The following is a 12,786-nucleotide window of genomic DNA, read 5'->3' as shown; positions in this document are numbered from 1 at the left end:
TCTCTCCATCTCTCTCTGCGCCTCCCCTGCTTGTGTTCTCTCTCTCTCTTTCAAATAAACATTAAAAAAAATGAACAGACTGTTGTTTGTTCTTGTAACCCATATTTTGCTATCAGGCACTGGTGAAACCATGAGAGACACAGGATTGTATTCCAGAATGCCAAGGAAGTAGTACTATATTAGGAAAATAATAACTAAATACTAATGAAGTAATATACAAGTGGTTTATATTTGGCATTAATACTGAGACAGCATTGTTACCTCCTCCCACGTGTGGGGAAGTGGAATATGAATGGAAGTGGGGAATTGTGTTGCTGAACTGCTCCCTTTACTCTTTGTGGCCAATCAGGTTTCCTTGTATTGCATGTTTCATACCTGAAAATTGTAAGAAGTTGTGGGTGTTGTACCTGTGTCCTACTGTCCAAGCCTCCTTCCACCCAGTTTTCTTTTTTTGTGAGATCCAGTGGCGATAGAAGGAGAGTAAGTGGTAAAATTTTCCACTTTCTTCTCCTGTGTTCTGTTTTCTTAGTAACTGAAACCAGCTGTGACTTTCCATGGACGGTTTTTGCTGCTCTGGTAGGGACTCGGCACTGTGTGGTGGATGACATCACAGTACAAGCCAGTACATTTTTTCTTGTTTGTCATTACTCACCTCACTACACCTCACAAATGATAAAATGGGTTTATTTAAAAAATATAACAAAGTCTGAGTCTAAGAGGATTTGTTGGTAATGAATCAAATCATGTGTTCTCTTAATTTCTTGATTAAAGATGAGCAGTTACAGAGGTTTTATTTAATTATACTGAAGTACAGAATGTCTGATTCACCACATAAATGGTGCAAAGATGGTGTGTTTAGTTTTTCTTCCATCCATTTAATTAACAAATATTGAAGACTTGGCATGCTTCTGAACTTTTCTCTACTTCCAAAACCAAAATGACAGTTTGGGTTTTTGACTCAAGGAAAGTATTGAAAAAGAACTTGGTAGAAAAAGGCTCTAAAAACTCAGATTCCTTTTTCAGTTTTTGGCTAGTTGTTACCAAAAAATTTTTAATCTCTATAACCAGATCTGTCTAGCATGATCTCCATTAATTTGGTTTCTGTGTATTCCAGACTGAAGGAAGGAAAATCAGAATCCCCAGGTCTCGGCAGGATGAACTCCATAATTAGATATTTTTCCTTCTTGGCTTATAAATAGGTTTCTGTGTAGACCTGCACATTATTTTCTTTCTCTGATTTGTTACCCTTTCTAAACAAATGAATGTATCCAACTCAGAGTGGCAAAGCAATCTTCTCTCCCAGGCAATTCCTCTGCTGTATGTTGGATAATGCTAGTTTACTTGGTGATTGTTACTACTTTTGAGGTTGTGTTGTATATAAATAAAAATAAATGGTGTTTTTATAAGGAGACAGATATCCTGGAGGGAGATTCTGAGTGTTCAATTGCCCATGATTTTCAACTAGGTCTAAGAAATTGGACTTAGATCTGTTTATCATTATCGTATTATACGTTCCTGGGGAGAAGAGAACACAGTTTGCCTTTGGCTTCTGACAATGCAAGAACAAATTTAGGCTTATTAAAAAATCAGAACAAATGTTAAAAAAGAGAAACAATGATAACTTTATTTGGAATGTTTCATTTCTGCACACTGTGTAGGATTGTAAAATATTTATTTTATATGAGGATGGTCACAGCAACACCTGTTAAAATGACTGTCTTCTGCAAGCATCTGATGGCATTGTTTTCATCTTTGGCCTCTTTTGCCTTCATTTTCAATAATGTATTGGTGTAGCCTTTGAAATACTAAAGGCTATAGGAGTTTCAAGACAACTAGTTCAGAAGTCCTAGTACAAAGACATAGCACTGCTGCTTTCTGCAGGTTTTCTGCCTTTATCAAGGTAAGATGACAGAATGCTTTCAGATATGCCTATTAGTTTATAGAACACCATATTTTTTTTCTGTATTCTCCTTGATGATCCTCTGTGTTTATAGGAAATACCCCTATGCTTAGGATCATGAGTTTATTTTTTTTTTTGGTGTTAGCTTTTCCCATAACTGTAAGGAATATTATTGGGAAGTGCATAAATCATGGAGTACTAAGTAAGTGTCAAATCAGGCAAGCCAGTCTTTTTTCTCTTTTCGTGACTGTATTTCACTAGAATTTCTCCTACTTTCCAAGGAGATTGGAGAGCTATTTATTTTGTGGTTAGTACAGAAAAAGGGGCCTTGTATGCAGTTTTAGCTAGTATGATATAAAATACTTGAAATTTTATTCAGAACACTTCTAGCTTTAAAATTTTTTTTTTTTTAGTTTAGAGAGATAGTGAAGGAGGGGGCGAGAGGGGGGGAGAGAGAGAGACAGAGACAGAGAGACAGACAGAGAGAGGGAGAGACTTAAGCAGTCTCAGAGCCCAACACAGAGCTCTATCCCACAATCTTGGGATTGTGACCTGAGCTGAAATCAAGAGTCAGATGCTCAACCGACTAAACTACTCAGGAGCCCTCCATATATTTTTTAAAACATCCATGTGTAATTACATTTTTATTCAGAAATTATGAAAATATTTAAAAAATTATGTCTGTGTTTGGGTATAGTACATTCTGGATCTATAGCTTGAAGACATTTGTTTTATTGAAGGCTAAATTCATAGAAGTGGAATTACTGGGTCCAATTAATGGGTATACATATGTAAGGATTTGGTACATATTGCAAAACCGTCTTCTATAGATTTTAAACAACTTACTACCATTGCTTGTTATGTATGTGAAAGTCCCATTTCCTTACACCCTTTGCTAACAGTCTTTTTAATGTGATAATCTTAGAAATTTTTGATCTCACTAAATTTCAAGTTAACCTGTTAGCTGTAAATATTTATGAGATTGCTGGAGAAAGGGTTAAACTAGGGATTGCAAGTATCTACAATACCATTGTTTCCCTTTCTGGGGCTATACCAAATAGCAGTGATTGATCTTGTCTGAAGTGAGTTCTTAAAGACAAATACAACATTTTAGATAGTGAGGAAGTTCTTGAGTAATTAGGGAAGAACTGTAACAGAAGAACAGTGATTGACATGGTCCATTTAATTCTGGGATTTTCTGTTATGCTGCTTATTAGCATGGCTGGGTGTAGTGGAAATGGAATGTTACTGCTTTTGGCATTTTTAAAGTGGGGAAAGGGGAATCTAGTAGAGGACTATCATTTTGCAGAGGCAGTGTAATTTTGTTCTTTCTTCATTAAGGTAATCCCTCGTGCCCAGAAATACAGCTGTTGAACTTAAAGTGAAAATTTCACCAAGTGAAAATTATAAAATTTAATAAGCTCTCAGATGAGGTTAGAAGTCTTATATACACTTATATATACATATTATAAAAACAATATGTTTTTAATTCTGCACTTACTCTCTAAGGGAGATGTATTGGTTGTCTACACTTTGTAGGTTCCAGTGTTGTGGTTATTTTTATTAAATTAAAGCCAGGGTATCAGCAGTGTTGGTCTTGTTTTGAATCTTCTTTTAAGGGCACTTTGCATAATTTGCATAATATTTTTTGACTGCTAAGTAGAATAGTTTGTTGAATGCCACTGGTATGGTTATGCTACAGCTTAACTGAGTCTAGGGGGTTAAAATAAACCAGCTATAAATTGTAAAATATTATTATTATTATTTTTAATGTTTATTTTTGAGACAGAGAGAGAGACAGAACTTGAGCCAGGGAGAGGCAGACAGAGAGAGGGAGACACAGGATCTGAAGCAGGCTCCAGGCTCTGAGCTGTCAGCACAGAGCCCAATGCGGGGCTTGAACTCATGAACCGTGAGATCATCACCTGAGCCGAAGTTGGACACTTAACCAACTGAGCCATCCAGGCACCCCTAAATTATAAAATATTATTTGGGTTTCTGTAATATAACAATTCATTACGTTGTTATCTTAGAGAAAAAGAAAAGAGTTTCAAATTACATTCTTAGTGGTTATCAGGACTATTATGGGTGATTATCGTGGCTGTTGTACTTTAGTGGAATGGTGATAATGACACCTCTCCTTTGCAAAACCATCTGAATCAGACACCTTTTCCCACATCTGGCAGTGGCAGACAAGGTCCGATTGTCAGGTGGGGAGAACAGATATGTGAGTGACTGAACCTGGTCAGCTGGCTGACTCTTGTTAACAATGGTTAAACTGAAATATAAGTATATAAAGCCTTGGATGTGCTTAGAAAGGTTTACAAATGAAAATTTTAAGCTTGAAGGTAGATTGACTACAGTTGAGGATAAATAAAACAAGTATGCTTTAATTAAAATCTTTTGCTTGCAGGTTAAAACCTGCTTATCGTGAAAAACGTAGGTTATTGTAAGCAAAATGCAATTTGTTAAGCTATTGTCTCTCTCTGAATGCAGGAATGAACCTTAACACTTTAGTGTAAATATGTCAGTTTAGCAAACTGATCAAGGGTAAGATTGGCCCCCATCTTGATCAAGTGCCCACTCCTGGTCCAGTTGTTGGTGGCGAGGAGTATGGAGCCATTTTATAAATTTATTCATGATTATATAGGCCCTTGGAGGGTAGTGTGAAATGTAAATTCTTTGGAAATTTGTAGTGAACAATTCATTTGTAGAGAATTTGCTTTAAGTGGTGGGTTACTTTTTTTTTTTTTTTTAAATGTCTATATTTTGAGAGAGGGACAGAGTGTGAGTGGGGGAGGGACAGACAGACAACAGAATCTGCGGTGGGCGGCTGTGAGCTGTCAGCACAAAGCCCGATGCCAGGCTGGAACTGTGATCTGATCCAAAGTTGGACGCTTAACTGACTGAGCCACCCAGGCACCTCTGTAGTTTCATTTTAGTATAAATATAATAATTAGAAAGTAGGGCACCCGGATGGCTCAGTTGGTTAACTATCTGACTCTTGATCTCAGCTCAGCTCATGATCATGGCCCAGGTCATGGTCTCATGGTTCCTAAGATTGAGCCCCATGTTGGGCTCTGTGCCAACAGTGCAGAGCCTCTTTGGGATTCTCTCTGTCCCTCTCTGTCTCTGCCCTTCCTCTGTTTGTGGGCATGCGTGTGCTCTCTGTTTCTCTCTCAAAATAAATAATAAACTTTAAACAATAATTAGAAAGTAAGCCTTTAATCCTTTTTGATTTTTTTTACATATTGTGGGTACGTTCCTCTTTGAGGTGGCAACCACGTAGGAATAGCACAGTGCATGGCAAATGCTCTTGGTTGAATGAGGGAGTACTTGAGAGGAAGTGACTCACTCATATGTGGCCTTGCACATCAGACTTATAAAGTGAACTCTCCCACCCACACAGTGACCTGGTCTTCATAATTGCCTTTTAGATTTTTCTATTGGATTTCTTTTGTTATTGGTAATGGCCAATGAAAAGAGCTTTTTATCTTGTGAATCACTGAACCAAAAAAAAAACCCCACGTCTTTTAGGCCTTTCTGAGGTACATTGTTGTATCTAAGCATTTTAGAAAGATTAGAAAGCTTAGAAAGACTTTTAAACTAGATGTTTAATGAGAACTTTTTAAAAGAAAGATAAAACATAACCAAAAATATTTAAAGTCTTATATGAATGGCTAGATATTGCTAGACAGTCCACCTTCAGTATAGAGCTAGACTCTGACGACTTCTTATTACCTCTGCAAATAACACTAGTTCAAGGCATCACCATTTCTTCTGGAACAACCGTAGCTTCCAAAATGGTCTTCCTGCATTTGTTTTTTCCGCTTGATGGTGTGTTCTCCAAAGGATAAGACTTAAGTTGGATCACTCACTACTCTGCTGAAAATTCTCCAGTGGATTCTCATTCTGAAATAGAAGTTAACATTCTTTCCATGATCCCACATGATTTGACCCCTCCCTCTCTCACTGAAACTCTAGTGATGTATCCCCTTCATTATGCTGCAGTCATAGTGACCTTCAAGCTCACTCACTTTAAGCCTTTTGCTCTTGAGTTTTCATTGCCTGAGGTATCTTCATTTCCAGACTCTGTTTGAATGTTGCCTATCAAAGAGGCTTTCCCTGATGACCATATCTGAAAGAGCACCCGCCTCATTGCTCTTGAATTGTTTCATCCTGTTTTACTTTTTCTTTATAGCAATTATAATTTGACAGCATATGTTTACTTGTATATCTGTTTCCTCTTCTAGACTCCAAGCTCCATGAAGGCAGGGATTTTGTCTTTTTAATTCACTGTATAAATACAGTGAATATTTTATTCACTGTAGGTGTCCTCAGTGCCAGCACATAATGGATACTCTGTAAATATTTGTTGAAAACATGAGTAAATAAATCTATTTGTGTCCTCTGGGGTGGTAACTGGTGGAAATGGTTTAATACATATTTGGCAGTGGTAAATGTAAGGATGACTGTTGAATTTAGGAGATAGGAAGAAACAAATCATTAGCCTTCCATAGCTCTAGAGTAGTTTTTATAAAGCTGGTGGAAGTGGTTGCTTTATATAATTAGAATCAATGTTTTATTAAGTAATGTTTGGTTATATTCCATTTAAGATGAAGAAGATGACTTTGTGTGTAAGAAGGCAGCCTCTAAATCAAAAGAGAATGGAAGATCTACAAATAGTTATCTTGGAGCATCGAATAAGAAAAAGAATGAAGAAAACACTAAGACCAAGAATAAGCCTTTATCACCAATAAAACTTACCCCCACATCAGTGCTTGATTATTTTGGAACCGGAAGTGTCCAACGATCAGATAAGAAGATGGTAGCAAGCAAAAGAAAAGAGGTGAGTGTTCTGCATTCAAGCAAGAATATTCAGGATTTGTACCCATTTATTGTTACTAATAAAAGAAATTTGGATGTTGTAAGTTGATCAGCATATTTTCTTAATGAAAATAATTTTCCTGTGATTATGGATAAAACATACTGCCATCATTTTAGAGGATAAGGAAGTTAGCATATTACACATTTATTTTTTTGTATATGAAAGTGGGAAAAGATCATTTAAATCATAGGAATACATTGAAATGCTTAGAATTTAAATACTCAGAATGCAAACTTGGGGCATTTGGGTGGCTCAATTGGTTAAGCTTCCAACTCTGGATCTTGGCTCAGGTCATAATCTCATGCTTCGTGAAATCGAGCCCTGCATTGGGATTCTCTCTCTCTGTCTCTCTCTCTGTGCCCCTTCCCTGCTTAGTCTCTCTCTCTCTCTCTCTCTCTCTCAAGAGTAAATAAATAAACATTAAAAAAAGAGAGAGAGAGAATGCAAACTCACTTTGCCTTTGACTTTCAGCCAGACAAAATTGGACAGTTAAGTTTGTTCCCAAGTGAGGTCGTAAGTATATAACTTATAAACAGAGCTTACCTATGTTATACTTTTGATCTTTCTACTTTGGCTGATGTTGGAATCATTTTCTTCTGAACATTTAGGAAACAAATACACATAAATTACAGTGAAGATAGTCTCCTGAGTTAAAGCCTGCCAAATGATGTGTGTTTGTTGATTGCATTAGTGCCTCTGTAGGACAAATGTAACCAGTCACACATACTGGTTTGCCAATGTTCTGGACTATTTCTGAAGCCAAGATGTTAGTCTGCAGGTTTTGGGGGTTACTTCTTTTGAACATTACAGTAGAATTAAGTGAGAACCATCTGTTTGTAGGATATTTGCTCATTAGGAAATTGCATGTGGTCAGGGAGTAGCTATGAACATCTTCTGGCTGGTGTGCATTGAGACTATTTTATAACTGATAAATTTATTGCTCATTGGTGTATTTAATTAGCTACAGTCGAGAAAAAGTACTTTATTTTTAACTTAAGGTTTATCTGATCTTGCTTGATTATCTTTGAAATATAGCCTTCACAAAATGTGGATGATTCCAGATTAAATGATGAAGCCATCGCCAAGCAATTGCAACTTGATGAGGATGCAGAGGTATTGACATTTTGTTTAGGTATCATTAACAACTTGATGTTGTGCCTTGCTGTTTAGTGTACTCAGGCCAAATGATCAGGATTGTTCTAGTTTAATTTTGAATTGACTCTCATTGTAAGAGTTATGTGTAAAATAAGTTAAAATCTAATATATAAAAATATAAATTTATTTTAAAAATATTTTAAAAAGTGTATTTTTATTTTTGAGAGAGAGACAGAGAGAGTGAATAGGGGAAGGGCAGAGAGAGGGAGAGAGAGTATCCCAAGCAGGTCCCACACTGTCAGCCCAGAGCCTGATGGGGGGGCTCCAACTCACAAACTGCAAGATCATGACCTGAGCGGAAACCAAGAGTCAGATGCTTAACCAACTGAGCCACCCAAGCACCCCTAAAATTCTAAATTTGTGTAAAAGATAAATGATGAGAGTAGGGGATAATTATTTAAAGATTTATTATTAGATTTCTTTGAGTGGAAGCCTCCTTTAGTATAGTTAAAATAATTTAATTTGGTCATATCTTTTTCCTTTTCACTATGGGCAATTTCATCCACTCTTGTGGCTAAAAGTACTATGTATATGCTGATGACCCCTAAATCTGTTCCAGTTCAGAGGGCTCTTGTGAGCTGTAAACTTTTTATATTCATTCAACAAGTATTTATTGAGCTCGTACTGAGTGCATGGCACAGTTCTAAGTGTTAAGGATACTGCAGTTAAAAAAAAAAATGTCCTATCATTATAACTGCTGTGAAGAAAAGTAAAAGGATAGATAGTTTTGGGGTGATCAGTGGGATTATGAGTGTTCTATTTAAATAGAGGGGTTAGGAAGGCCCCTCTGAGGAAGTGACATTGGGGAACAAAATGAAGTGATAATGGTGAGGCATGGGACTGACTACCTGGGGGAAGATTTCTAAACAGAGAAAAGCAAGTAGTTTTCTTGAGGTGGAAACATTTGAGTTTGATGCATTTGGAAATCCTGTAAGTCATGACAAGTCTTTGGAACCTACCAAAAGAAATGGTAAGGATTTTGGATTTTAGTCTCTGTGAGATTAGAAGCCATTGGAGTGTTGAATACAGAAGTGACATGATTTGATGGATCTTAAAAGAAAATTATTTTGGCTGCTGGGAGGCTAATAAACCATGGTGGAGCAAGAACAAAAGATTAGTTTGGAGACTCTTATGGTTGAGTAGGTGAGAGAAGTTGGCTTGTACCAGGGGTAGTGAGAAGTGGTCATGAAATCTTTATGTGCTTTGAAGGTGCAACCTTTCAGTTGTTGCTGACAGATTGCGTGTAAGGTGTGGGGGAAAGAGAAGATGCAAAGAGGATTCCCTTGTTTTTTGGCTTGAGTAACTGGATGAATGGTGATATTTATTAAGATGAACACTGGTACAGAGAAATAAAGAATTTTGTTTTGGACGTGTTAAATTTGAGATGCCTAATAGGCTTCCACATGGAAATGCAGAGTAGGCGTTTGGATAGAAGAATCTGGAGATCAGGGGAAAGGTCTAAACTGAAGATGTATACTTGGATCATTAGCATTTGAATGGTGTTTGAAACCAGTGTAACCAGATAAGATCATGGGTAGAGAATGTAAACAGAAAAGAAGTCTCAGGTTTGAACTCTAGGGTACTGTTAAAATTTAGAGGTCAGGAAGAGAAGGAGGATGATCTAAACAAAGGGGATTTAAGAAAGTGAAGTAGGAAAATCAAGAAAGCTTGTTATTTTCTGGAAGCTAAACAAAGAAAATATTTCAAAGAAGAGTGTTCATCTCTCTCAAAGGCTCCAGACCTTGATACCTAATGCCTGAACCCCCTTCCTGTTTATTAGCTTAAGTGTCATTTTATTATACTCTCTTAACTACATTAGAAACCCCTCCTATATACTGTGTTGCACCCCATTGTAGCTACTAATAACATTTATTATAATTGTTATTTATGTGCCTTCTTATTGTAGGCTCTAAGCCCATACACCAGGGCTGTTTAGTTTCATTCCACTTTTGTGACATCAGTGTTCATTTTAGTGCTTGGCATAGAAAAAGCTCTTGTTAAATATTGTTGTGAGAGAACAGTATTTCAGTTTTCTGAAATATATCTGATCACATTTTATTAATTTGGCAGTTACACAGAGTTTGTGTTTTCAAAATCTTTTCCATCTTACTTGATTACATTGAATTACATAGACTGTAAGCAGATAATCCCGATGACTGAAGGTAGCACAAATGGTTTCATTAAAACTGTGAAGTAATTTTTAGGTATATGGCTTCTTGTCTCAAATACTGGAGGCCTACCCCATCCTTTCCAAACTGGCTTTGGTACTTTGTATCACAGTGCCCCTGGTTTCCCATTGCTGTCACATTCTTTTAGAACCTTACTTGGGTAATTTACTTGTCTGTGCGTGAGCTGGGGAGGGGGAGGAGAGAAAATCTTAAGCAGGCTCCACTCCTAGCACGGAGCCTGACATGGGGCTCCACGTGGGGTTCTGTCTCACCACTGCAGGATCATGCCCTTAGCTGAAATCGAGAGTCAGATGCTTAAATGACTGAGTCACCCAGTTGCCCCCCCCCCCCCCCGCTGATGAATTTCTAATGGGAGTATTTTCATTTCTTCTGTTCTGGCCTCTCAAATCCTCTTTACTAGAAGCATACTATAGAGTGTGAAATTTGGGGAAAATGGTAGAGTTCAACCAGAAATGCCTGCAACTGGAGGTTTAGAATTTGAAGTACTTTTCTATGATGAAGATTTTTCATATTGTTTTTAGCAATTAAATGTTTAGTTCAGTTATAGTAAGTAAATATTTGGTAACAGAACGTATTGATGTGCATCTGTCTGGCTTGCTTACAGTTCTGTGTAGCTTGAATTAGTTCATTTTATAAACAAAAGGCTTGGTTACTGTGTTCTCATCAGGCTTCTGCCAATTTCAAAGCCTTTTCTTTTGGATTGAGTAGATTTGGAGGTTCCATCCTTTGAATGATACAAGGAGGCTTTTGTTTGATATTACATTAAACTATTTTATTGTTAAACTGGGACGTAAAACCAGTTAGTTTATAAATGAGAAATATAGGGGCACCTGGATGGCTCAAGTCAGTTAAGTGTCCAACTCTTGATTTTGGCTTAGGTCATGGTCTCGTGGTCATGGGATCGGGCTCCATGCTGGGTGTGGAGCCTGCTTGGAATTCTCTTTCCCCCTCCCCTCTGCCCCTCCTCTACTCACACTGTCTCTCAAAAAACAAAAATAAATAAAAATAAAAAATTATAAATGAGAAATGTATTCCACTGCTACACATTCTTTTCTGGAAGAGTTCCATTTTTCTGCAAATGAAAATACTGGAAATAACAACAAGGCAAGTAGAGTATCTTTATTCTACATGCTGTCTATTACTTTAGCTTAGGATGATGAAATAAATTTTCAAAAGTCAGAAGAGATACATCTGAATTAGTAATTGAAAATTGAAGTTTGATGATTATAAGTGATAGTTACACTTGTATATAATAGTATTGTATACAAAGAAAATACATAATTTTCTTTATTTTTTAGATTCACTTTTTTGTTTGTGCCCTCCAGTCTATTGTTTTTCTGTATGGATGAGATTGTTTTCAGAGCTGTTAGTAGAATTCAGAGTAAATAAAAATAAGAGACTTGCGGGTGTCTGGGTGGCTCATTTGATTAAGCGTCTGACTCTTTCGGTTCAGGTCATGATCGAACAGTTCATGAGTTCCAGCCCCGTGTTGGGCTCCATGCTGTCATTGCGGAGCTGCTTGGGATTCTGTCTCTCTCCCTCTCTCTCTGGCCCTATTCCGCTTTTACACACTCTCTCTCTCTCTCTCTCTCTCTCTCTCACTCTCTCGCTCTCTCACTCTCTCACTCTCAAAATAAATAAACTTAAAAAAAAAATGGAATAAGAGATCTGTAAGTGTTGTATTTAAAAAAACCATAGACTTTCAACTTTGTGAGACTTTAAAAATATGCTCAATTTGTCTATTTTACCTGCAAAACTAGAAATAAGTATTCTGAAATCTAATTTGGCTTAACGAAACAAATCTGTGATACTGAATATTAAGTGGAAAAATATTGTAATTTCTGGAAAGTGTTTTTTCCACTTTGAAGTATCATGTATGAAACATTTAAAAACTTTCATTTACAGAAAGAAAAAAGCAACTCATTGTGTTGACACTTTTTACAGCTGGAGCGACAGCTGCACGAAGATGAAGAGTTTGCCAGAACGTTAGCCATGTTGGATGAAGAACCAAAGACCAAAAAGGTGGTGTGTGAGCCAGCTTTTGTTTGCACTCTGAATATACACTGCAGATCAGTGGTCCCTTTCATACCTGTGTATTCGAGGCTCTGGACATACAACCAACCATGAGTAACTTCTAGAAATAAGCTAAATTATTTTAATTTATAAGAATATTTTGAGGAAGCTCATTGAGAAACATATTCTTGCTCAAGGAAGGTTGATTGAGCCAAAGCCAACCAGAACCGTTCTTCACAAAATAATGAATTAAAACTTTTACTTACAGTCTCTCTCACAGATGGATTCTTATGTACTTGTTCAGAGAATAGCACTTACAGATGTTGCTAAGGAACTTAAGTTTAATAACTCAAATGTTAACTACTGTCTTTTTGGGAGCACAATTTTACTATTTCTAATTAGCTAATTTTAAGATCTGTATTAGTCCTAGTCTCAGATAATAATGAGTATATTTTTGGGAATATTTAAAAGCATCAGTGTTTTTTTTTTTAAGCACTTGCTCTCCAAAAAATTAGCCTTGTTTCCATTGAATCATATTCTGTTAATATTGTCAGTATCAATGTTTGACTATTTTAAAAGATTTTAACAGCAGGCAGGTATAAAATAATAAGAAATGGAGGGGAGTTTGTCATTTAAAAAAC

The 12,786-nt window shown here is 36.7% G+C and overlaps 2 protein-coding genes across 3 annotated transcripts in view; both read left to right on the top strand.

The window, feature by feature from the left end:
- The window catches only part of RPL9 (ribosomal protein L9), a 457,174-nt gene that overhangs the window by 102,848 nt on the left and 341,540 nt on the right, over positions 1–12,786 (top strand). The gene's annotated exons all lie outside the window — the stretch shown is intronic.
- Positions 1–12,786, top strand: part of RFC1 (replication factor C subunit 1) — an 87,218-nt gene that overhangs the window by 38,903 nt on the left and 35,529 nt on the right. For both annotated transcript variants that reach the window (XM_049631904.1, XM_049631905.1), the window contains exons 5-7: positions 6,517–6,749; positions 7,824–7,901; positions 12,077–12,154. In XM_049631904.1, coding sequence (XP_049487861.1) covers positions 6,517–6,749; positions 7,824–7,901; positions 12,077–12,154 — 389 coding nt within the window. The remainder of the gene's footprint in view (positions 1–6,516; positions 6,750–7,823; positions 7,902–12,076; positions 12,155–12,786) is intronic.

Source organism: Panthera uncia, chromosome B1 (assembly GCF_023721935.1).
Source record: "Panthera uncia isolate 11264 chromosome B1, Puncia_PCG_1.0, whole genome shotgun sequence".
In the NCBI taxonomy this organism is placed as follows: domain Eukaryota; kingdom Metazoa; phylum Chordata; class Mammalia; order Carnivora; family Felidae; genus Panthera; species Panthera uncia.
This window is presented reverse-complemented; position numbering and strand designations above follow the sequence as displayed.